The following is a 23,073-nucleotide window of genomic DNA, read 5'->3' on the forward strand; positions in this document are numbered from 1 at the left end:
ACACTAACTGGGATGTACAGGGACAGTTCAGAGGGATTGTTCTTATTTGCAGACTTGGTGAAGAAACAGAACAAAGCACAGAACTGAGGTTCCTTTAGCAACGGCCAGGGACTAAAAGCTTATTGTTATTAAATAGAAATGTAGACGTTACAACAGAAGCTAGTGGGAGCACTAAGCAGTGCTGGTACAATGCCCTGCAGTACCGGCTCCAGCCAACAAGGAGAGAGTACCTTTACAACCTCCTTCTGATTTAAAGGAGCAGTATGGATCCCTAGTCCCACTGCTGTCATTACCCTACACCACTGCTTCTCTGAAAGAAAGGTAATGCTGGCAGCTGTAGAGATCATCCTTCCCTCCAGAGAAATGATGTGGTTGTAGGTGCTTGGGTTGTTAAGCAGCCCATGTTCTCTGGAAGTGCAGGAACATTCAACCCCAATGACCCTGACCTCTCCCCTACCTGCCCTAACTCAGGTCAGTATGCTATGGGCTGGTAAACTGGGGCTGCATTTCACCTAGAGGTGGGTGCAGGGAGGCCAGGGCATAGTGCAAAGTGCTCAGAGAGGAGCTCAATAAGCACAAGATAAGCAGCAGTGATTCCTGGGAATTACATGTACCTATCCTTGCCTCCTTCCTCAGCCATTTGCAGCCACCTGCGCTGAAATGAGCCATCTGCACACGTTACTCAAAGGCCAGCTTGCACCTCCCAATTGATTGCTCAGCCACCCACACCTGCCCCACCTGTAGGATGCAAAACAGCAGGCACAGCTGCTGCTGCAGCCTTGAGGCCTCCCACAAGCTTTTCTGGCTGAAGGCATCAGCTGAAACAAGCAGCGCTCAGCACTCTTCAGCTGGAGCCATTGATCAGATGGGAGCAGCAGTTGCTCCATAGACAGATCTGTTGCTGGCGGAGGCCCAAGTCCTCTGCAGGCTCTGCCAGCTCGCTGAGGCAGCTGCGCTTGGTGCAGCAGGCTGACACAGAACATCTTGGGAACATATACACTGACTCACTGCTGTGGAGGCAAGGATGGGACCGAGAGACTCAGCTGCAACCCACCTGCTAAAGATCTCGAAGCTGTGAGCATGGGGGGAGGGGGAGAGGGAGACAAGAGGAACTTCAGTGAAAAGCAAATGCAGAGACAGGGCTGTTCTCCATCCCAACACCACCACACTGGGAAGGAAAGAGGCAGCAGGAAATGACATCGTGGAACTGAAGAAGGAAGCTGCTGGCTTTGAGCTTGTGAACTGAGCACGTTTGATACTGAAGCCATTGAGAGTAGACAGTGCCCTCCCTGTGTCTTCTATGAGGTCACTTAACCAAAACCTCCATGCATGGCTTCTCCCAGAACCTCCCCCTCCGCTTCCAGTTGGTCTGAGCCCAGACAAGCCCCTTGGAGAGATGGTTCTGGCGGCTGCTTGTTTTAACTCTTGGCCTGGCCCTTGTATTGACTGCGACAGAGAAGCCCATCAGCCAGAGACACATATTGACCAGCCGATCAGTTAAGGGGAGAGATTGTAATTGACCTGCTTCTTGGCTTGGAATACAATACCTGCTGAGGCATGAGGAAGGTTAACAAGTCCCAGTGACCTTCCAAGCTGGGCTTATCTATCATTGGCGGGGGATGCTAAAGGAGAAACTAGTGAGTCTAACAGTAAAAGGCTCTGCTGTCAGCTTGGACTTGTGCTGAACAGTTAACTCCCACCTCCAGCATAGCAATCATTTCCCTACACCAGCCCTGGGAGCTGCTTTGGTCCTGCTGACTCAGCTGGCTGCAGACTCTGCCGTCAGGGGAGGGAGACATTTGGAAAACGCTCTAGTCAGCGATCTAGAGAGGATGGTGGGCAGCCAACTAGATGAACTTACAGGGGAGTATGATGCAGGGAGAGAGAGAGGAAAAAAAAAAAAAAATAAGGTTCTTTTAGGCTGCACATACTGAGTGACTTCTAAGAGCCAGCCAAACACACAGACTGTGGTGGGGCAGACAATTGTCTGAGTAGGAGAAAGAGCTGAACAAGGGGAACAATGGTTTCAGATGGTCCACGGTGGGTAGGAATAATGGGATGAAGTGATAGAGGAAGCTCTTCCCAAGGAGCTCTGTTAGGCTGAGGTACAAGCCCCAGGGTAAATGAGGGGAGCACCAAAATGGAACATAAACTTAGACCAAGAGGTTTGGAAGATGAGCTTTTTAATCAGGAAATAAATCGGTGTCAATTTCATTGTACATGCCTAAACTAATGAAAAAAATCTTCCCATCGATAATCGAAGTTTAGAGATGGGAAAATGTGGCAGAGAATTTAGTAGAGTTTAATTTAAGCTGATTTCTTTTGTATATTTTGACCCATGATGTTGACATCTGTGTTTAAATGTTTACAAAGTGTCAACTGTTTGCATCTCAGCATCTACCGTCATTGCATTATTGTCTAATTCCCTCTCCACTACCTGATCTCCCCACCCCAAAGTTTCCCACAACTGTGAACATTTAAAATAAATTGAAAAAAAAAGCTTCAAAATGAATATTGATATTATCCATCAATCTTAACTGAGTTCTGCCAAGCTTAATTATAAAGAGACAATCCTGCGCTGGCAGGGACTGATAAAGGACTAGACAGGCTAATGGCCTCCTTCCCATTGCTGTAGTCCTCCGAAGTCTCCAATCGCATTCCTGACAATAGGGCTCCGGGGACCTGTTGGGATGACTCTTTGGGCCCCATTTACTCCATCAAAATGAACACAACAGACTCTACCTCAATCCTTTTCCTTTCAAACCACCTGCCAGATTCACTACTAGAGGAGACCGTCCATCGCTGGCTCATCCAGTTGCCAAGAACACCCCCCCCAGATGTCTGCAGAGGTGTGAAAGCAAGTGGTGGGTCTGAGAGGTTACTGCTCTCATGGTCGAGTGCCATCCTCCAGGAACTACCCCAGTCAGGTCTCCTCTGCTACCACTATGATTCATCTGCTATCCACAGGCATGCTAGACGCTCGGGCCTGGCAAGCCAGAAAAGGGTATGGCCAGTCTGCCATATGTCCTTATCACAGATGGACCTAATGGGCATAAAGTCTGCAAATGGCTGAAAGACCATTGGCTGGAAATAGTCTCCGCCCTCCCTCCCCTGCAATGGCCGCTTCTGGGTAACCACATTGAACCAGCTTTGGCCCCAGAATGCACTCCCCGAAGTGGGGCTGATACAACGCTGTGGGTATATGCCAATATATGTCAGAGGGTGTAGGACCGCAGGAGGGCCCCCTTGGTGGGGGTGGCTCTTTGGGGCTGTGCTGCACCTATCCTAGAGAGCGAAGGCTTGTACCTCCTGGGGACAATACCTCATGAGATGTGCCTTTTAAAAGTACAAGACACAAGGAAGAGTTGCCTCTGGAGGGGAACATCTCCTTACAATGAAAATCCACCCCAGGGGACCTCAGTATAACAGGCATGAGTCTCTCCACGTTACATCCTATGCAAAGCTGAATGATCAGAGTTGAGCCTCTTCAGGCACTCCTGTTGCAAAAGCCCAGGTAGTACCCCAGCTGTTCCCAATCCTCGGGATCACAGGGCTTAATGACTGACAGAGCAAGAGACCCTCCAGAACAGACATTTCCAGGAGTCACCTGCTCTGGTACCTGCCAGCAAGGGCTGCTGCACTAGGGACCAGCCCCGGCTCCACACTACCAAGTGAGCAGTAAGTAGGTGAACTAGGGGCTAAATAGTATTATGCACCAGTCCAGCGTATCCAGATACCGTGCAGGGTTCTCCCACCTCTCTGGACCAGTTGCTCTCCGGAGAGATGAAGCACAAGTCACTCATCCTGCCCCAGGCTTTTGTTGAGCAAAAGCTTGCCACAGAGTCAGAGCACTGGACAGCTATCCCCTTAAGAGACTAAAGCTCATTTCACTTGTGATCCAAACTGGATTTGAACCCAGGTCTCTTGAGATGAAAGGCTGAAGCATTAAGCTGCTGTGCCCCTGGAACCAACTCAGTGAAAGGGCTAATCTCTCAAAAGTCAAAGATTTTGCTCTCTCTCATGTTTCAGGAGCAGCTTCCAGCAGGAGGGAGCTGTTCAGCGAGAAGTCTTTGATCTTAAGGGCTAACAGGAGTGAAACCCAATCAGGGCCTGTCACCGTGTGAGACAGACAGACATTCAGACTAGCATGTCTGTTACAGCACAGACTCCATACTGTATGGGTGCACGTGGACACAGAGCATGAGGCCCTATGGCATTTTCAACCATAAGAGACCAGCCCCATCGCCCACCGGCGATGGACACAGTGTACCAGAAGTTTTAGACTGGTCCTGCACTCAGCCAGACAATTCACTCGGCTCTGCCTCTAACTCAGCCGATCAGACACAGCAGGGGCTTGGGGCCATCGTGCACCATGGTGTCACTATAATAGCACTTACAGAGCACTAAGTTACAGACTAGCCAGGGGCCTGCTCTCAGCTGCTTCCAGGGCACAAGTTTGTTCCATTTGTGGATACTTACATAGGAAAGGAAATTCACTAGGGCAAAAAACAGCAAGCCCCTTTAGGCTTCGTGCCATTGCTTCCCCAGACCCTTACACAGAACACAATCCTGAGAGATGCTGAGCACCCTCAGATCCAACTGAACGCAAGTGGAAAGGACTTAGCCCCTCACAGGATCAGGCCCTTGGAATCAGACACTGTCATCACAGGGACTGATCCAAAGCCCAGTGAAGTCAGTGGGAATCTTTCCATTGACTTCAGGGTACTTTGTATCAGGCCCTTCATGGGAGTTTGAAGATGTGTTGAACCTCATGACAGACTAGCCATCCCGTTCCTAATAAGGTTTTCTAAACCCCTATGTTTAAAAAGCAGCAACGAAAGCTTTTGTGGGGCAAGGAGCAGTTTGACTTGAAACATTCTCCTGCGAAGCAGTGAACCCAAACAAGACAGCAGAGATTAGAGAACTGGCACTTCAAGTGCAGATCAGACAGTAATGAAACTGACCAGCTAATAAGGTGAAAACTTAAAAAAAGGGCAGACCAGCAGAAGTGGGAGAAGTCAGTTCATGTTTTAAAAGCGCTCTGGTTGAATCAGCTGTGGCTGCATTAGTAACACGGAGCAGCAATCTTATTTTTATTTATTTTTTTAATTTAAACAGGGTCCCTTTATAGCTCCTGTGTTTGGGCAGTGAGTGAGTGCCAGCTCGGAATTCCAGCCAGAGAGCAAAAAAAATTCAGTTATGGGTTTAAGCAAAGCCTCAAAATGAATAAAAGCCTCCACTATGTGGAAAACGACAGCCGGATTAAGCACATTCAAATGTAAATACACCCTTGGCACTTTCGCCTCTGCTGAGCCCTGTACGTTAGGTGACTAAAGCCAATCCAAAAGGAGGAGAGAAGTGGCAGGAAGGGTAAGGTGCAACTCCAGCTTTGTGCAGCAGTTGAATAGCAAAGAGATCTTCTCCAGCAAGATTAGCTTGTCTGATCCTAACAATTCAGAACCACTGCAGCACCACCTCGAGAGGCAATTGCATGTTCTGATCGTCAGATGTCACTTACCAACATGTTCGGAGAGGAACACGACAAAGAATGGAGTGACCAGGTCATTAATCCCCTGGACGTAGCCACTGGCTGGGTGTCGGATGGCCCAGATAAACAGGATTCTTTCAAAGATCTATGAAAAGCAAGGAGGAAAGCCAGACACCTGTGTTAGCCAGGCCCAGAGGAGTGGCAGAGAAGCATGCGTGATAGGCAGATGGGGCGTGGGGGAAGGGGAGAATTATCATGGTTTGGCAGAGCCATTCCTAGCAGCAACAATGATAGGATAAAAAACAAGCTAAAGAACCAGGATTCCCTTGGATGTATATGAAGCACAGATCCCCCCCTCAGCCCAGCTCATACCTCCCCAAATGTCAGCGTTAGTTTCCTTGGTGAGTGAACATGGAGCCTGAGTTTCTAAGATCCAGATGCAGCCCTGAATGTGGTGTCAGGCCCTTCCAAAGGCCAGGTCAAGCTTTTACAGTATTACCAGAGCTGGCTGTCTGTGCTGAAAATTGCCAGAGCAGGTCACCCAAGACGTTCGTCTGCACACAAGCCTGAGCCCTTTAACTCGCAGCACTGTTAGACAGCTCCCGACTAAGCCAGTTTCCGGCTGTGGAACGTCCAAGTTAGACGCCAGGCTGCTGTGTCTCTTTACTGCAGTAGAACATCCTTGTTATGGACCCCAAAATAGTTCTACAAGTAGGACACCCCAGGGCTCTTCTGATTTCCCGGTGGGTTACAGAGCATGCTGGGACTGACTGCATATAGGCTTCTTCTGAAGTATCTCTGTGCCTAAATCCCATGTCCTCTTCTGGCATGTCAATAGCCTGTGATCTGAGATACTCTAGTGGGAAGAGAGATGTCAGGTTCCCAGTGCTCTGGCAGAGCTCTGCCTATGTGGAAGTCCTTGAGTTCCTCCTACAACATACTCTAGTGGGTCCTCTCAGGAAACTAGCAGACCAAGAAGTCTGCCTGAAGTGCAGATCAGTTCAGTTCCATCTTATCAAGCTGCTTGTACATCCTAGCAACCTGCTAAACCTTCTGTGTCTCACACAACAGAGGCTGGGATTCTCATGCCAGCTCCCACAGGGAAAAGCCTTGCACATCCAACTTTGATGGCCAGGCTTTAATGCAGCCTACTCTGGCATGATGATCTTGGGCTAGTTTCAAATAGAACTTCAGATTTTTGACCAACTCTGAGTTACCTTTAACCAACTATATTTCCGCCCTTCATAATCGGAGCTCCTGGCCAGTGTCCCTAGAGCAGAGCTTTAGCCTTTAAAAGAGGGCTCCAAAAGGTTTAAAGCAACTTTGCTGATAAGTTGCAGGACACATTAGGACTGGTCTACGCAGGGATATTTACCCACAAAACTATATCAATACAGTATTGCTGCTACAACCCTCCACTCGCACACACTTATTCTGGAATCACAGGAGCTTGGCCCAGGTTAGCCTGTGATTCTTTCAAAGCCTGACAGAGCCCAATCGTGGTTTTGTTCCTTCGAAAGAAGAGCCCACGGCAAAAGGGACTGGATGTGCCATCCACCAGCCAGAACACAGAACTGAAGGTACAATCAACGTGTTTGTGGTCAGATGGATAGAGCACTGAATTGGGACATAAGAGACCAGGGTTCTAATCCCAGTTCTGCCAATAACTAACTTGCTGTGACCTTGGGCAAATCACGTCCTTGCTCTGTGCCTCAGTTTCCCCCTTTGTCTTGTCTATTTTCTTGGGGGCAGGCACTGTCGTTTACAGCACTCAGCACAAAGGGGCCCCGGTTGGGATGCCAACAGTTCCCCACCTGTTCTACCCAGAGGAAACACCCAGGCTTATGCAAGATCCCCCTTCCCATGAGGTGCTGGTGTCTGAACAGTGGGGTGGCCACATTAACATCCAACATCCCACTCCAAACAGATGTAGGAAAGGCTGATCCTAAAGTGCATATTAGAAAGGAGGGAGGCCGGCCGGCCCTGGGTGGAGGTAAATCCCCAAATCCAGATGACTAGATTAACTCCACTGGGCCCTCACAGCACGGAATAGGTGCCCCTAGCAGCACACCCCAAAGCCAGATGGGCCTGATGCCCTGGGTAGAACGGAAGAGTCTCCCGCTAGAAGCCCTTGGTCACCAGCAGGACTTGGCCTGCCCCACTGCGGGGAAGCTAGAGACTCGTCCCGCCTCACCTCCTGGACTAGCGGCTGCTGGAAGAGCGGGATGAGAGGGTTTGTCCTGGGAATGTCGATGTGAATCTGAAAAGGAGAGAGGCAGAGCGGGTTAGACTCGCTGACCTCGATGGCCAGGACGGGGGAGGAGAGGGAGCGGTGATCCGATTCGCATGTCGAGGCACTGACGGAGAGAAGAGGCTGAATCCCTCAGCCACCCCCAGGGACAGAGACCTTGCTGAGAGGCAGAAGGAAGTGTCTAAACTCCAGCCCCCATCACTCAATTCTGGGGAAGGAGGGGGAGCAGCTAGAATGTCAGGTGCCTTAAAGCTAGCGATCGGGTGGCAAATCCAGCTGGTGAGAACCAGTGACGCACCTGATACAGCCACTGATGAGGCAGGACAGGGGCACTACCCCCTGCCCTCACTGGGGGAGATGGACTCCACCTTGTACTGCTTTTCCCAGCTTTAGCTGCTGTGATCCTATGTGGGCCAGAGAGCAGCGGCAAGCACAAGAGGCAGAATGGGGAAGAAGGGCAGCGTCATGGGGGGGGGGGGGGGGAAGGGGCCCGGGGGCGGGGGGAGGCGAAGTCCGGTGGCAGGAGGGCTTTACCCTTGGGCGCAGGGACCAAAAGGAGGAAGAGCAAGGCCCAAACCTGCCGGTAGGTGTCCTGATGATGCTCTTCATTCCTGGAATCGTAATACTGCTCGATGAAGCCAAAATACTCCTCTCGCTTGCGCTGTAAGGTCAGCTTCCTCCGCTCCTTATTCGCAGGGAGATAGCCCTGCAGCAGAAGACAGCCTGTCACAGTAGGTCCCCTTCCCCTCTCCCTCCTGCCCTCGCCACAGTCAGTCCCCTGCAATCCTGCCAAGCAGCAGTTTGTCCAGGAAGCGCTTCCAACCTGCATGCAAAAGGTTGGAGGAGGGGAGATCTCTAGGGCTTCAAAGTTCCCAGCACATGACGTCTGATATCCTTCCTGACTGACCCCAGGACAACCTGCCAATACCCCGCTGCATGAGATCTCATTGCTTGTTTCTACATGAAGAGCTGAAGACAGCGCTGGGTGTGACTATTTGTCAACTGTTCTTTAAAGCTACAGAAAGATACCGAATGGGTATGTGAAGCGGCAGGTAGGGCTCCACTCCAAGCAGAAGGCAAGACTGCACTGAAATGGGTGTTCAGATCATGCGGTGCATGGAGGCGCTGGATAGCACCAGTGTGTTCCTAGAGCCTGCGAGGTCTTGTGAGGAGAGGGGCTGATGTGGAGAAAATGAATGTGTAGCATATGCAAGAGGACAGCTCCGCTGAGGGAGAACTCGTTGGCTTTAACACAGAGGCCAAACAAGCAAAGGGGATAGGAGCCATCCTTGTATTTTAATGTGGCTTTTGCTAACGACCGCGCTGCTCCCTGGGTGTGCCTATTTCAGGGCGTCCATCAGCGGCCTCAGAAAGTGTGGGGATTTGAAGGTTAGGAGTATCAGCTCTCCCCAGGTTTGCTGCAGGACTCCTCAGTGGATTGGAGAACTGGCAGCACTGAGACAGCCCACCCGACTCTGAAACCTATGCGACTGCGGGGAGGGATTTTTAAGCATGAGAGATGTTAGCTGTGCAGCTTAAGGCACTGCTGGGAGGTGATCACGTACTGCGGTGCTGAGTGTGATAAACAGCTATTCTGTGCTATAGAGTCCATTAAAAAAGGGAAGAAGCCGAGCAGAGAGGCTCTCTCTGCTGGAAAAATTAGGCCATTTTAGATCACAAAGGAGCAGTGAATGAGACAGGCGACAAAAATAAAAAAAAAAGTCTTTACAGATTCCCCTTATAGGGTTGTCCCAAGGCCACTCGATGTGGTTGGTGGGGTCTCTGTTCTGTGCACCATCTGCATTCACATGCACCAGTGTACATCTCAATGGCATGCTAGTGATGCTCTCAGACCCTGCTGCTGGTTTCTGTGGCTGGAGCCAAGTACGACCACGTCACCCCACTGAGGTCTCTGCCCTCCACCCATCTGGGAGTTCAGGCCCCTTGCTCCTTAGGTGCCTCTGTCTGCTCCTCATGTTCTTGTGCTTTCTCCTCCCAACAGTCAGAGCAGCCTCCCATTCTCCAGCTGATAAGTGAGCCCCTCCCTAAAGCCCATTTATTCCACTGAGCCTCCTGCACTGAGGAGCTCTGCACTTGGAATTCTGTTTGCCCAGGTGAGACTGCAGGCTCCTCACGGCAAGGCTCTCCGTTCCAGTCTGCCATATACCTTTAAGGTATCCTGCAAAGAAGAGCTTAGATTCTTTGCTGGGTAGCATATAGTGTGGCCTGCACAGGAAAGGGCATTTTTTAACAAAGGAACGGCTCCATACTCAAGGCCATGTCCCACCAGGGAACTGAGCAGTCCCGTGTCTAGATGGTCATACACGGATCTGCTCCTGGGGCCATGCACTGAGAGCTGATCAGACCTAGTTCAAGGCACATAGGAGCATTCATGTTCATTTGCATGCCCTTCTCCACGTACATGTCCCCGTGAAGACCTCTGGGCTGTGCTCACCCTCGGGCTCCCGCCGATTGCGGTGCCAGGGCAGATTTGACTGTGTCATGCCGGGTGTTGCTGCACCCAGCTCTGCGCGAGGCTGCTCAGCCTTTCCCCAGGAACCCCTGGCCACAGCGGTCAGTACTCACCGACAGGAGTCGCCATGTCACGGGCCGGACCTCTCTGGGCACACCAGGCCAGCTGCATTTCCTCAGCTCATCTGCAAACGGACAATGGTGTCAATGGATTAGATCCTAGGTGCGTCCCAAGTGAGGTCCCCGGGTAGACAGAACTACACCTAAAAGGAGAGGAAACCCCAGTCTGCTCCTGCAGGCTCCGGATACTCCAACCCCCCAGGAAGGCTCCATGTCTCTGATGCCTGGGACACAAGTGCAGAACAAGTGGAGACCTGATCATACTCGCTGATAACATCAACAGGAGACTGCAGCTGATAAGGATATAGAGCCCAGCTCAGCAGAACCAGCCTCTAACAGAGCCCAGCCCCCTCAGCAATCCCATCCATCAGCCCAGTGGCACTGTCCCACATCTGACTGGCACAGAAGTGCCCTCATGACCCAGCCAACTAGCCCTGTGCTCACCCAGGTCCGTGTTGTGGCTGGAGAGGAGCTGCCGAAACTTCTCCAGGCGCGTTTTCTCCCGCACTGTCATTGGGGGAGCCCCCGACGCATTCTGGTCGGAGATGCGAGCAACGAGTGGAATGATGGGTCTGAGTGGGAGAGACTGCTGTTTGTGCAGGGCGTTCCGCATGCAGGCATCCTCTGGAAGAGGGTTCAGAGAGTTCGGACAGGCTATGAACAGGAGGGTGGGGATGTGGCAGTGTGCAGTAGCAGTTAAAGCACAGCAGTGGGGCTCCGGATATCTAGGTTCTACTCCTCATTCTTCTACTGATCTGTGCCTCAGTTTCCCCATCTGCATAACAGGGATAAAGCCCTCCCTCAGAATTCATTCCCTCACATTTGTACAAGTGCTTTGGGAGCCTCAGATGGAAAAGAAGCATCTCAGGAGCCCCCAGACAAAGGAGAGTCCCCCCCAGGGTCAAGCTGCTCTCTAGTCACTGGAAAATGCTTGGAAAAGTTTATTGATCGAGAAAAGAGACCAGATCACATTCTGAGTGCGCCCAGGCACCTGCCAAGATCCCCACCCTCAGAATCGGAGCGTTTTAGGCCAGAAGGGCCCACCAGGTCACCCAGTCTGACCTCCTGTATGGGACACGCCACCTCTCCGCCCCCAGCTCCCACACGCTAAACCTGAACCAAAGTGGCACAGCCCACAGGAGACTGGACTGTTCTATTCCACAGGCAGAGAATAGGAGGGACAGAGGTGCACCAGTGCCCAAAGCCCCCACAATGGCAGGGAATTGAATATGTGAGAGATACCCAGATAATACTGGCAAGTGACCCACCCTCATATGCCACAGAAGAAGGTGAAAACCCTCCCATGGTCGCTGCTGATCTGACTTGCTGGAAAATTCCTTCTCGCTCCCCATATGGTGATCAGTTAGACCCTGAGCAGGCAAGTAAGAACCAGCCAACCAGCACCTAAGAAAGAGAATGCTGAGTGCCACCCCAGAGTCCTGGCCCTCCATCTGGTGTCCCATCTTCAGCCCTGGCCAAATCTGATATTTCACAGACAAGGAGACCAAAAAAACCCCCCAAAACAGAACACCTTGGGGGAAAACATCCCTTCCTGACCCCTGCATGTGATGGATGCTCTGAAGCATGAGATTTTGGGAACAAAACAAAAGGAGACCCCAGGGCTGCCAAGCCCTGCACTCTGCCATCATGAGCAACCCAGCCCTACAATCCCACTCACACATTTGTCCAGCTCTCTCTTCAAACTAATTACATTGTTTGCCCCGTTCCCCCCCACACACACACACAACTGCTAAGTCTCCCATCATTCCAATGACCATCTCACTGGCTTTCGCCCACCCTGTACTACATGCACATTCCCACAGTTGGGGAGCCAAGCATCCCCACTTTGCAGTAGTGGCTCTCACACTTTCATAGCATGAACCACTGATCCAGCCTGAGGAAGTCACAGCGCAGGAATGGGATGCCAGGAGGGCTGGATTGCAAACCCAGCAGCCAGGATGGAACAAGGCCAGCTCCCTGCAGCTGTTCTTCCATCACTTCCTCCTGATCGACCCTTTCCTCACTTCCAATGTTCATCCTTGCCTTCCTTCCTCCCTTTCGCATTCAGCATGCCTGCCCACGCATTGACCAGAACTCCTCCACACTTCAGCAAGTGAGGGGGCTTGGGAGTCACAGGGAAACTGAGCTTGAAGGCTACCCCACCTTGCCTCCTTTAGCCTACCAAGCTGTCAGAGCTTGAATAGAAATGGAGACATTACGTGGCCTATGCCACCACCTGGTGGCTGGACTCATCTGCCAGCTCCTTTTCACATTGTGAGTATTTAGCTGGGCATTTCTAGGTCTACTGGCAGCATGGAAGGACACGTTTACATGACCTCATAGACTGTAAGGCCAGAAGGGACCATCATGATCACCTAGTCTGACCTCCCGCAAATCACAGGCCACAGCCACTTCTGGAATCGACCCCTAACCTCGGCTGAGTTACAGAAGTCCTCAAATCATGGTTTAAAGACTTCAAGCTACAGAGAATCCACCATTTACACTAGTTTAAACCTGCAAGTGACCCGTGACCCACGTTGCAGAGGATGGCAGAAACCTTGTGGAGGTTTTGCCTATCTGACCTGGGGGGAAATGTCTTCCTAACCCCAAATCCGGCAATCAGTTAGACCCTGAGCATATGGGCAAGACCCACCAACCAGACACCTGGGAAAGAACTCTCTGTAGTAACTCAGAGCCCTTCCCATCTAGTGTCCCATCACTCTGCAGCCTCTGACAATAAAGCAATCACAAGTCTGGGATCAGACCAGGATGCAGCACTGACCTGGCAAGACACCTAAGCCAGAGGAGTTAATCTAACACACCAGGTAGAACGCTCTGGCTGTGCGCTCAGGCCAGGATCAAGACAAAGCGTCCCATCAGACGCAAAGGATCATATTCTGACCTGTCCCAAGTGGGCGCAGCTCCACCAGAGCTCTATTAGCTTAGGAAAGGTCTGAATTTGGCCCAGAGAGTCCAAGAGCAGCACGTGGGGTCCTGAAGAGCCACAGGCAGAGCATCTCTGACACAGCTGAATCAGATGGCCTGGATCTGAGGCACTGGAAAGAATGGAGGATCACCTGGGCAAACCAAGGCTTTGAAATTAGTAGCCAGAGGCTGAATTCCGCAGTCAACCAATACAGCACATGGGAACTAGCTTCAAAGCCAGACAGCTAGGATAGCATATGAGCAACAGATTGGTCACTGCCTCTCTTACCAGGTGATCTAGCCAGCTGGGCCTCGCTGCTGGACTTGATGACCTTGCAGTTGGTTGGCATCTCACTGAGAGCAGACTGGGCCCGCTCAGGTTTCATGCGCAGCTTGCTGTGGTTCTCCAGCACCTGGGCTGCTGTGGCCTTGGCCACTTTAGAGTTCAGGGTTTGGAAAGAGGAGAAGTCTTCGTCTTCATCATCGCCGATGTCCCAGGCGTCACTAGTGTTGCGTGCAAACTCGTGAAAGCTAGAGGCCTTCTTATTCTTCAGGGGCAGTGAATTGCCCTTGGAACGTTCCTTAATGAAGCTGGGAGCCAGGGAAAGAGGGTAAGTGCCACAGAAAGAGCCAACCCCAAGCTCCTTACTCCTCACACAAGGCCATTCCATGTACCCTCTTCTCTTCCTCCCATGGTACAATCCCTTCCCCTTCGCTTTCTGGTATACCCCCCAATGCCTCTTCATCCCACGGTACATCTCCTTCCTAGGCATGAGCTAAGGAATGCAAGAAATCCCTCCACGCAAGCCCCATGGCAAGTAAAACGCTGGAAGGCAGACCAGAGCTGGTACAGTCTCAACATAGGGAAGGCCAATGTTCCAGCTAACCGTTCCTATCTACTCTGCCCAGCAGGGCAAAGGAGAGGAACTGATTCAGCTCCAGGCTGCATAAGACCACTCCTAGGTTTGCAATTGCCCCAGCCGCATACAAAGAACAGGAAAAATAATGGATACTTTCAACCCAGGGAGAGGTACAGGAGCAGCTCTGTGCTCACATGCCGGCCAGACTGGCCTGCTGATGATTTCAGACACAGGGAGAGCGCTCCCACTACCTTCAAGCTCCAAGAGTCAAAAAGTCCACCGTGATAAGGGGCCAAAGCCAGGAGATAAAGTCTCCCTTTCAGTGCTAGGGAAATGTGCTAACTCGACAGTGCCAGGGCTGAAGTGCTGCCCATTCACAGGGCAGAGACAGCAAGGAAAGCAGCAGAGATGTGGTTCCCACACATATGCTGCCAGGTCCTCTCCACTGCCCAGGAAGGATCCCCTCTAAGAGCAAAGGGAGAGCTCAGCCACCATCGCCCAAGAAATCCTTGGTCTCTCTGCTAGGCGGTGGCTATGACAGTAGTTCTATGATGGGGACTCCTTGCTACAAAGGCGAGGTCACAGGCTCATGTCACACAAGCCATCAAACAGCCATCAACTGGAAACGTGGGCCAGAGTCAAACAGATGCCCTATAGGTGCAAGGCTTCAAGGGAATACAGGGACTCTGGAGAGCCCCTGTCCAAAAAGGGACAGAGAACTTCCCAGCAAAGCAAGCCCTCCAATGGAAACAGAGCCGGTGGGGGGGAGGAGAGGGAGCGGCAGGAGATGCAGCACTTACTTTTTGCTGAGCCGGGGATCCAGAGGAGGATGCTGGGCTCCGTAGACAGGTTGAATACTGCAGGGGAAACAAAAGCCACAGATTTGCAAATAATTGCCTCAGCCTCGGACAGGATCACATTCCTCAGCTGTTCTTGGGAGCCATAAGCAACTTCAATAAGGTTCAAAGGTTCAAAGCCTTAGCTCAAAGAGCCACAGACAGCTGAAGGTTTATTCTTTCTGAGAGCAGAAAAGACACTGTAAATGATCAGCTGCACTGTGGCTCAGCTGGGCAGGAGGGACCGGGGTACTAGGTGTCTGGGTTCTATGCCCAGCTGTGTCACTGATTCATTGCGCAAGTATGAATCTCAGTTTCCTTCACCTGTAAATTCAGGCCAACAGTCACCTACATCAATGGGGCATCAGAGGCATAATTTGTTATGCCTTGAAATCCTTGGATGAAGGAAAGGGCAAAGTATTACAGCCAGTAGCATGTTTGTGTCTTGGAGAGAAAGATGTGGGTTTGAGCTCCCCACCAGGTGCTGGGCTCACAGTCATTGCTGAGCAGTGCAGAAAGTTATGAGGAAAACACTGCACTGAGAGGCGTGATTGGAGCTCAACTCCCAGCTTGGTGAAGGATGCTTGGGCAAGTAACTTCACCATCATGTCTTGGGCTCTCTACCTGTGGAACAGACTAACACTCCCCTCATTCAAAGGAGGGCAAGGATGCTATGAAGCTCTGAACCGCTACGCAATAAGGCCTAGCCTTCACAGATGTTAAAAATGAGGATATCGCTAGTTTCACAGGCAATTTAAAGATCCCCAAGGCCATTTACACAGAGCTGTAGGGGATTCATAGAATATCAGGGCTGGAAGGGACCTCAGGAGGTCATCTAGTCCAGCCCCCTGCTGAAAGCAGGACCAATCCCCAACTAAATCATCCCAGCCAGGGCTTTGTCAAGCCTGACCTTAAAAACCTCTAAGGAAGGAGATTCCACCACCTCCCTAGGTAACCCATTCCAGTGCTTCACCACCCTCCTAGTGAAAAAGTTTTTCCTAATATCCAACCTAAACCTCCCTCACTGCAACTTGAGACCATTACTCCTTGTTCTGTCATCTGCTACCACTGAGAACAGTCTAGATCCATCCTCTTTGGAACCCCCTTTCAGGTAGTTGAAAGCAGCTATCAAATCCCCCCTCATTCTTCTCTTCTGCAGACTAAACAATCCCAGTTCCCTCAGCCTCTCCTCATAAGTCATGTGTTCCAGGCCCCTAATCATTTTTGTTGCCCTCCGCTGGACTCTTTCCAATTTTTCCACATCCTTCTTGTAGTGTGGGGCCCAAAACTGGACACAGTACTCCAGATGAGGCCTCACCAACGTTGAATAGGAGGGGAATGATCAAGTCCCTCAATATGCTGGCTATGCCCTTACTTATACAGCCCAAAATGCCGTTAGCCTTCTTGGCAACAAGGGAACACTGTTGATACATATCTAGCTTCTCATCCACTGTAACCCCTAGGTCCTTTTCTGCAAAACTGCTGCCTAGCCATTCAATCCCTAGTCTCTTGCAATGCATGGGATTCTTCCATCCTAAGTGCAGGACTCTGCACTTGTCCTTGTTGAACCCCATCAGATTTCTTTTGGCCCAATCCTCTAATTTGTCTAGGTCCCTCTGTATCCTAGCCCTACCTTCCAGTATATCTACCGCTCCTCCCAGTTTAGTGTCGTCTGCAAACTTGCTGAGGGTGCAATCCACGCCATCCTCCAGATCATTAATGAAGATATTGAACAAAACCGGCCCCAGGACCGACCCTTGGGACACTCCGCTTGATACCAGCTGCCAACTAGACACGGAGCCACTGATCACTACCTGCTGAGCCCTATGATCTAGCCAGCTTTCTATCCACCTCATAGTCCGTTCATCCAGCCCATACTTCTTTAACTTCCTGGCAAGACATATCTATTTTCAGTCCAACGTTAGCCAAGATTCAGGCTAGTTATACATGTCCCCAGCCCAGTCTCCTGCCAACATCCAGGCCTATTGCTCTGTCTCCCTCCACACCAATGCTCTGAGAAGCAACAGCATTCCTGGAGGATAGTTCTCTATATAACCAAACCCCATCCCTCTGTGCATATGTCACGTACCTTATTTAACAGCTGAGCCCATTCTCAGCTGGTGTAAGCAGACCGAGCTCCACCTGAGTCAATGGAATTGCAATCGCTTTCACCAGCTCCGGATGGAGCCAATGACTCCAGGTACAGCCAGCAGCACAGAGAACGGGCCCTGTGGTACAGGAGGGAGAATGCAGTCTGGCTGCAGCTGGAGAATGCGCTGAGTGCTGGGAACTATCTGGCTATGGGGAGGGGGAAGGCAGCAGCACAGGTACAACGTGGCAGGAGGGCGAAACAGAGGAGCTGCAATACAGGCACAGGGCGACAATGGGCCCTAAACCCAGGAAAAGCAATGGGTGACAAAACCCAGCATGGGCTTTCCTTGCTGCATCAGCAACTCCCATCTCTCAGCCTGAAGCTTGAAAAAGACTAGCTGTATTTCTCCAATAGTGATTAGGCAGGGAAGGAGTCTGCCGGCTAATTACGGTAGAGCTGTCAGGACAGCCATTAAACAGAGGTGGCTGTGTTGGTGAGCATAGCCAGCAGATTAACCAGGGCAAAATGAGATCAATGCTGCTGGCAAATGACTCATGTCAGCTTCTTTTGGAAGCCAGGAGAAGCCAGACAAGTTGTTTTAAAACTTAATGTGAGTTTTACAAAAGCTCACTCCTCTGTATGCTAATGCTGATCAGTGTCATGCGTGACACCAAGAATCCACATGCTCCTTCTGGGAGAGGGTCCTCATTTACACACAGGAAGGGTACTGGGAAAAGACTGACACAGGAATATTGGAGTCCCCTTTGGAAATACACCACTGGTCCCTCAAAACTAGAATCTCGCCTCAGGCTGGCTGTGGTTGCAAGCAGCTAATGCTCAGAAGTACAGACCTAAACTTTTGAGTGCATGCACCCAATGGGAGATATCTTAAGGGAGGCAGGAGTGTCTGATTTTCTAAGCAGGTCCCTTTAAGCTGTCTCAAGGCAGACACCCAAAACCAGAGATAACCCAGATCACTAGTCACTTCTGAAAACATAGCCCACAAGCCTGGGTTATTTTCATATGAACAGCTAAAAATGTCATTGGTCAAGTATTTCCCAGCCCCCTTTGGGATGCTAGCTGCAGTATCTGATGTTGGTCTCCCGCAGCAGTGAGTTCTACAGGATGACACAAAAGCAGCATTTCCTTTGGTTTGTTCTGCCGTTTGTTTCACTGGCTGAGCCTTTTGTCCTTGTATTATAGGATGATGTAAAGCACAGAGTGAGGAAGAAACACAAACACTCCCAAGGAGAAAGCAACAATGGGATTGATTTCTAAGGTATGCTGGCAATTTCATGAGCTTCCACTTTAAAGAAAAAACCTTGTTTCCTTAGATGGCCATCCCCGGCCAGTAAACCAGGCCATAACACCTATAAGGACCAGCTGAGGACACTGCTGACTTCCCCTAACTGGGCTATTTATAGAACTGCTGAAAATGACTACAGTTAGCTCTAACTTTATAGTGGTTGGAGTTTTTGTAGAGGTGGATAGGAAAATCTATGTAAAAATCATCTTCAAGAACCATTCACATCAATAATTTGCGTGAGCCAGCCAGAAATATAAAAATATACAGAACAAGACTGGAAACAGCCTAGCAGCCAACGTGGGACTATTGAAAAGTAATAATACTCAGTCCTTAGTGTCTGATCCTGTTCCCATTGATTCAAAAGGGAGGAGGATCCAGTCATTAAAAAGTCCCCTTCCTTGGAGGATCTCAAACGTTTTCATGGAATGTTCAGATTTCATTTCCTTTTGATGCCATTTACTTTTTTAATGCAAAGGCTTAGCTAGTGAAGCTAGTGTGATCAATTCCACTTTTTATATCTAGTTAGTTCCATTTGCTTGTTCTCTGCTCCACTAGTGAAAGTGTGCGAGTCAACAGAGAGATGCAGTGAATAGGGAACTGGGTCAGAAGATGTATGCTTTGTTCTCATCTCGGCCACCATCTAAGGTCACAAAGCAGCTCAGGTCACTTCATCTCTCTGTGCCTCTCTTCTCTCTCCCACCTTTGTCTATTTAAGTTAGAAGCTACTTGGGGCGGGGCTTCTCTCACCACAGTCATGTACAGTGCCTAACACAATGGGGACCTGACCTCAGCAGGCCTCCAGGGTCTACTGTCTATAAATAGAGAATAAGGTTGCTTGGGTTCCCACTGCCACAGCAGAAAATAAAAACCAAGAAGCCTGTCAGTGACACTCAAAATATTTAAAATTTTTATTCTCATTAGGCTTTGCAACGCACATTATTATTAAAATCCTAAGCATAGTGCCCAAACTTCCCAGGGCCCTAGAGAACCTCTCTCTGTAGAACAGGAAACCTGAACACCAAGCCTTGGGCAGGAGAACAAGTGAACTGACCAATCTTGTTTCACTGAACAAAATCCAAGAAATCAACTAGGTTCATTATTCCCACTGTAATCATTTATGGTTATTAGCAAGAAAAAAACCCCATACAGTTTCTTCACATCTGTTTCTGATTTTCAGTCACCTTGACAGCTGTGACCTTTCAATACTGATGTGCTGTTGAACCAGCCTGTCTAATCTGAGAGGCCGTGTGGCTTGGTAGACAGTCTGGGATGTTGCCAGCTGGGTGACGACAGGCAAGTCACTTCACCTTTCTCATGCCTCAATCCCCCCTTGCACCTTCCCCAACACCCCAATTTCTAAAATGGGAATGATACCACTCACAAAGCGCTTTAAGATCTACAGATGAAAAGCACTATATTTGAGAGATTTGGTGGATGAAGAAAACATGAGTGCTTATCCAAACCATCTCCAGTCCCTTCCAGGGTGATCAGCATAGAGGGAAGGAGCCAGCAAACACACAGGAAAAGACCACAGAAGGTTTGGTTAAGCAACTCTTAAATAGCCTTAACCTCCCTGAGGCCTTAAACCTAGCATCTCCTGCTTCCTTCTCTACTATCCACTGACCTGCCAAGAGTGACAGCGTCAAAATGGGGGTGAATCAGAGCCAGGATTTAAGAACAGAAACATTCCCACCTTACACTGATGGATTTGACAGAATATTAGCACACTGGCCTGTTGGGAGAGAGGAATAGTTTATCCAGTGCCCTATGAAGTTTGAGTTTCTTGTCGGGGCTGGTTGGCTCCTAGTTCTTTCCCCAAACCGGTTTGCCTGGTTAAGCTCTCAAAACTTGAGCTCAAAGCGGTTAGAGATGGAAGAGACTTGTTATCTTAGAGACCACCCCTCTACACAGGCAGGATGTGGACTCTTGATAAACAATGTACCAGACAGGAAGATTACACTTAAAAGACACAAGCTTACACATTGTGGAATTTATTTTCCAGAAGAAAAGGAGGAGTTATGGGTTACCTCTGCAGCTTCACCCCCCTGCCCCAGTCTGAATTGTCCCAACAACCTGAGTTTGGGCAGGGACAGCAAGTGAAAGTGAGAGCACATTAGAAAGAAAGAGAATTAACTGGCCAAGCAGGATTTAAAGCCAGCTAAGCATTTCAGAGGCTGTGCATTTGCACACCAGGAGGGCATTGCAGGGTCAAGATGAGATTGGGTGGAGGAGGGGGAGGTGGAAACCGTGAAGCCGATATGAACTGCTCAGACTTTAACCTAACCTTGTAATACTCCTCAAAGGGAGGTGGGTGAAACTCCCCAGTCTTTTCCCTTTCTCTTGGGGATTTGGTTTGTGTTTTTCTATAGGAACCTTCCTCTCAAAACCACATGGGAGGAGCCAGCTCTCATAAATCTATTTTAACGCAGTGGTTTGTACATTTCTCCCTCCAAGTAAGCATCCCTTGCTCTAAAGGAAGCAACACCATGCTGCTCCGCAGCCAGAGGAAATGAGGAGGGGAAAGTGACCTCACAGACTGTCATTGATGCTTCCTGAGGACAAAACCCTCAATGGAAGCAGAGTTTAAGGGGAGTGCAATGACACAGTCTCATGGAGTATGCAAGGACACTCATTCTGCTGCTTGGGGGCGAGGGGAGGTTTTGCTGTTCAAGGAGAAGCCTTCAGGGCAGTGCATGACCCTGCGGGGATGAAGGACTTCTGCTTCAACTTTTGCAGGAGGGGGGCACCGTATGCCCCCCAGCTCTGAAGTTGCCCTTTGGATGCCCAGAAAGCCCCTCTCCACATTGCCTCCTACCTGTCCCACTCCCGGATGCGCTGTGAAGAAGAAAGAACTCACTGATTCCTCACCCTGCAATATCCAACCCAAATTGTTCCTTCTCATGCTTGGCTTCCCCCACTGAATGGAGACTTGGGGTGGGGGGACGGGAGGAAGCAGGTGGACAGGAGTTTAGTTAACCAGCTCCTACACTCCCTCTTTTGTCACTGGCTCCCATTCCTTTGCAGGAGTTGCATGGGGGCAGGGATACAGATTACAGGTCCCCACAAATCGATGTGGGAAGTAAATCCCATTCCCAGGCAGGTCCCCTCCTCTTAGGCCCAGGCTGGAGCTGAACATCAGTTCATCAATTAGTCAGGATCAAGCAGGAGGAACATAAGAGGGGTTGTCGTCCTTCTCCCTCCCTGGGCAAACTGCCCAACTCCACACATGTATGAGCTGGGGGAGGGGGAGAGGGGTTGGCGCCCACAAAACACTAATTAACGGCCTTCCCCCGACTCTCCCAAGGAATGGATGGAAAAGGGGGTGCCCCTTGCCCAGGCTGGGAGGTCACCACTCAGTCAGTATCGATAATTGATCGGAGGACAGGAGAAAGGAGTGTGTGTAGCCCACTCCTCTGCATCCCAGCCCAGCTGGGCTGAGGGTCTCACCGATTAACTGGTGCTGGGACCGAGCCTGTCATCAAGTCCGGGGGGCGTCACCGATTAGCCAGGACCGAGCCCGGGGGGAGGGGTGTCACCGAGCCCGCAGGTTGTCACCGATTAGCCGGTACCGAGCCCGGGGGGGGGGGCGTCACCGAGCCCGCGGGTTGTCACCGATTAGCTGGTACCGAGCCCGGGGGGGGGGCGTCACCGAGACTCCGCGGGTTGTCACCGATTGTCTGGTACCGAGTTCCGGGGGGGGGGGCGTCACCGAGCCCGCGGGTTGTCACCGATTAGCTGGTACCGAGCCCGGGGTCCGGTGCCCCCAGCCGCACTCACCTCCCCGGCAGTTTAGCGCTCCGCTTCCAGAACTGCTTGCTGCTCTCGGCGGCCATAGCTGGGCCTGGGCCTGGGCCCCGGCCGGCTCCGGGGGGATGAGCAGGGGAAGCAGGTCCCGGAGCCGCGGGCCGAGGCCGCTTCACCTCCTTCCTTCGGAGGCCCCGCTGCCAGGCTCCGGCGCCGCCATTTTGGATCCGGGAGGGCAAACCCCGGCCATTGGCTTCCTGGCTCCACAGCCCCCGGCTCGGCCAATCCTGAGCCGGGATCCTACCGGGTCGTGAAGCGAGGGAATCCGGGGCCGGGCAGAGGGGCGGGACCACGAGAGGCGGGAGAGACCATCTGCGTGCTGGGAGGAATAAACCATTTCCACTGGAGGGATGGAGTGGAGTGAACCACCTCCACCGAGGAGGGGGGAGGGTTAGGTTAAATCATCTCCACTGGTTGGGAAAGGGCAGAGTGGGTTAAACTATTTGCACTTGGAGGGAGTTACACCATCTGCACTGAGGAGGAGAAGGTTAAACCATGGTCACCAGGGAGGCGCTGTGGAGTGGGATTAAACTAAGGAGTGGGTTAAACCATCTTCACAGGGGGAGGACAGATGGAGAGGGTTAAACCATCTGCACTGGGAAGGAGGGGCTGATGTAGGATTAAACTATTTGCACTGGGAGGGAGTGGGTGTCAAAGGTCGGGGGCACCTGCTGGGCCCCCTACAATTCAAGTCTAACCAGTGTTTCCATATCACTCCCCTTTTCAGTTGCTTGTAACTGCATTGCGGAGTCCTGAAACTTCCCACCTCTGGCCTGTGCCCAATGACAGAGTTTGGTTTTATTTATTTTAAGTTAAATTGATCAGGAAACATTTCTGACACTTTCAGCCGAGAGGAAAAAGAGGGGAAGCACTTTCTCAATTAGCATAAAAAAGTCTTAGATGTTTCAAACAGTTCTAG

At 50.9% G+C, this 23,073-nt stretch overlaps 1 protein-coding gene across 5 annotated transcripts in view; it reads right to left on the minus strand.

The window, feature by feature from the left end:
• TBC1D22B (TBC1 domain family member 22B) overlaps positions 1 to 22,416 on the minus strand; it is a 38,644-nt gene extending 16,228 nt beyond the window's left edge. Inside the window, exons 1-8 of one of the 5 annotated variants that reach the window (XR_012655714.1) lie at positions 22,128 to 22,416; positions 14,917 to 14,973; positions 13,546 to 13,847; positions 10,776 to 10,985; positions 10,326 to 10,396; positions 8,317 to 8,445; positions 7,683 to 7,748; positions 5,519 to 5,633 (exon numbers count right to left, since the gene is read on the minus strand). Coding sequence is in view for 4 of the 5 variants with exons in the window: in XM_075064944.1 (XP_074921045.1) it covers positions 5,519 to 5,633; positions 7,683 to 7,748; positions 8,317 to 8,445; positions 10,326 to 10,396; positions 10,776 to 10,985; positions 13,546 to 13,847; positions 14,917 to 14,973; positions 22,128 to 22,183 (1,006 nt within the window). In the remaining variant the exon portion in view is untranslated. Of the gene's footprint in view, positions 1 to 5,518; positions 5,634 to 7,682; positions 7,749 to 8,316; positions 8,446 to 10,325; positions 10,397 to 10,775; positions 10,986 to 13,545; positions 13,848 to 14,916; positions 14,974 to 17,041; positions 17,176 to 22,127 lie in introns of those variants that run through there. The other 4 variants (XM_075064944.1, XM_032804899.2, XM_075064946.1 and 1 more) reach the window with 4 other exon arrangements.
• Between the last annotated feature and the right edge of the window lie 657 nt (positions 22,417 to 23,073).

This window comes from Chelonoidis abingdonii, chromosome 4, assembly GCF_003597395.2.
Source record: "Chelonoidis abingdonii isolate Lonesome George chromosome 4, CheloAbing_2.0, whole genome shotgun sequence".
Taxonomy (NCBI): Eukaryota; Metazoa; Chordata; order Testudines; family Testudinidae; genus Chelonoidis; species Chelonoidis abingdonii.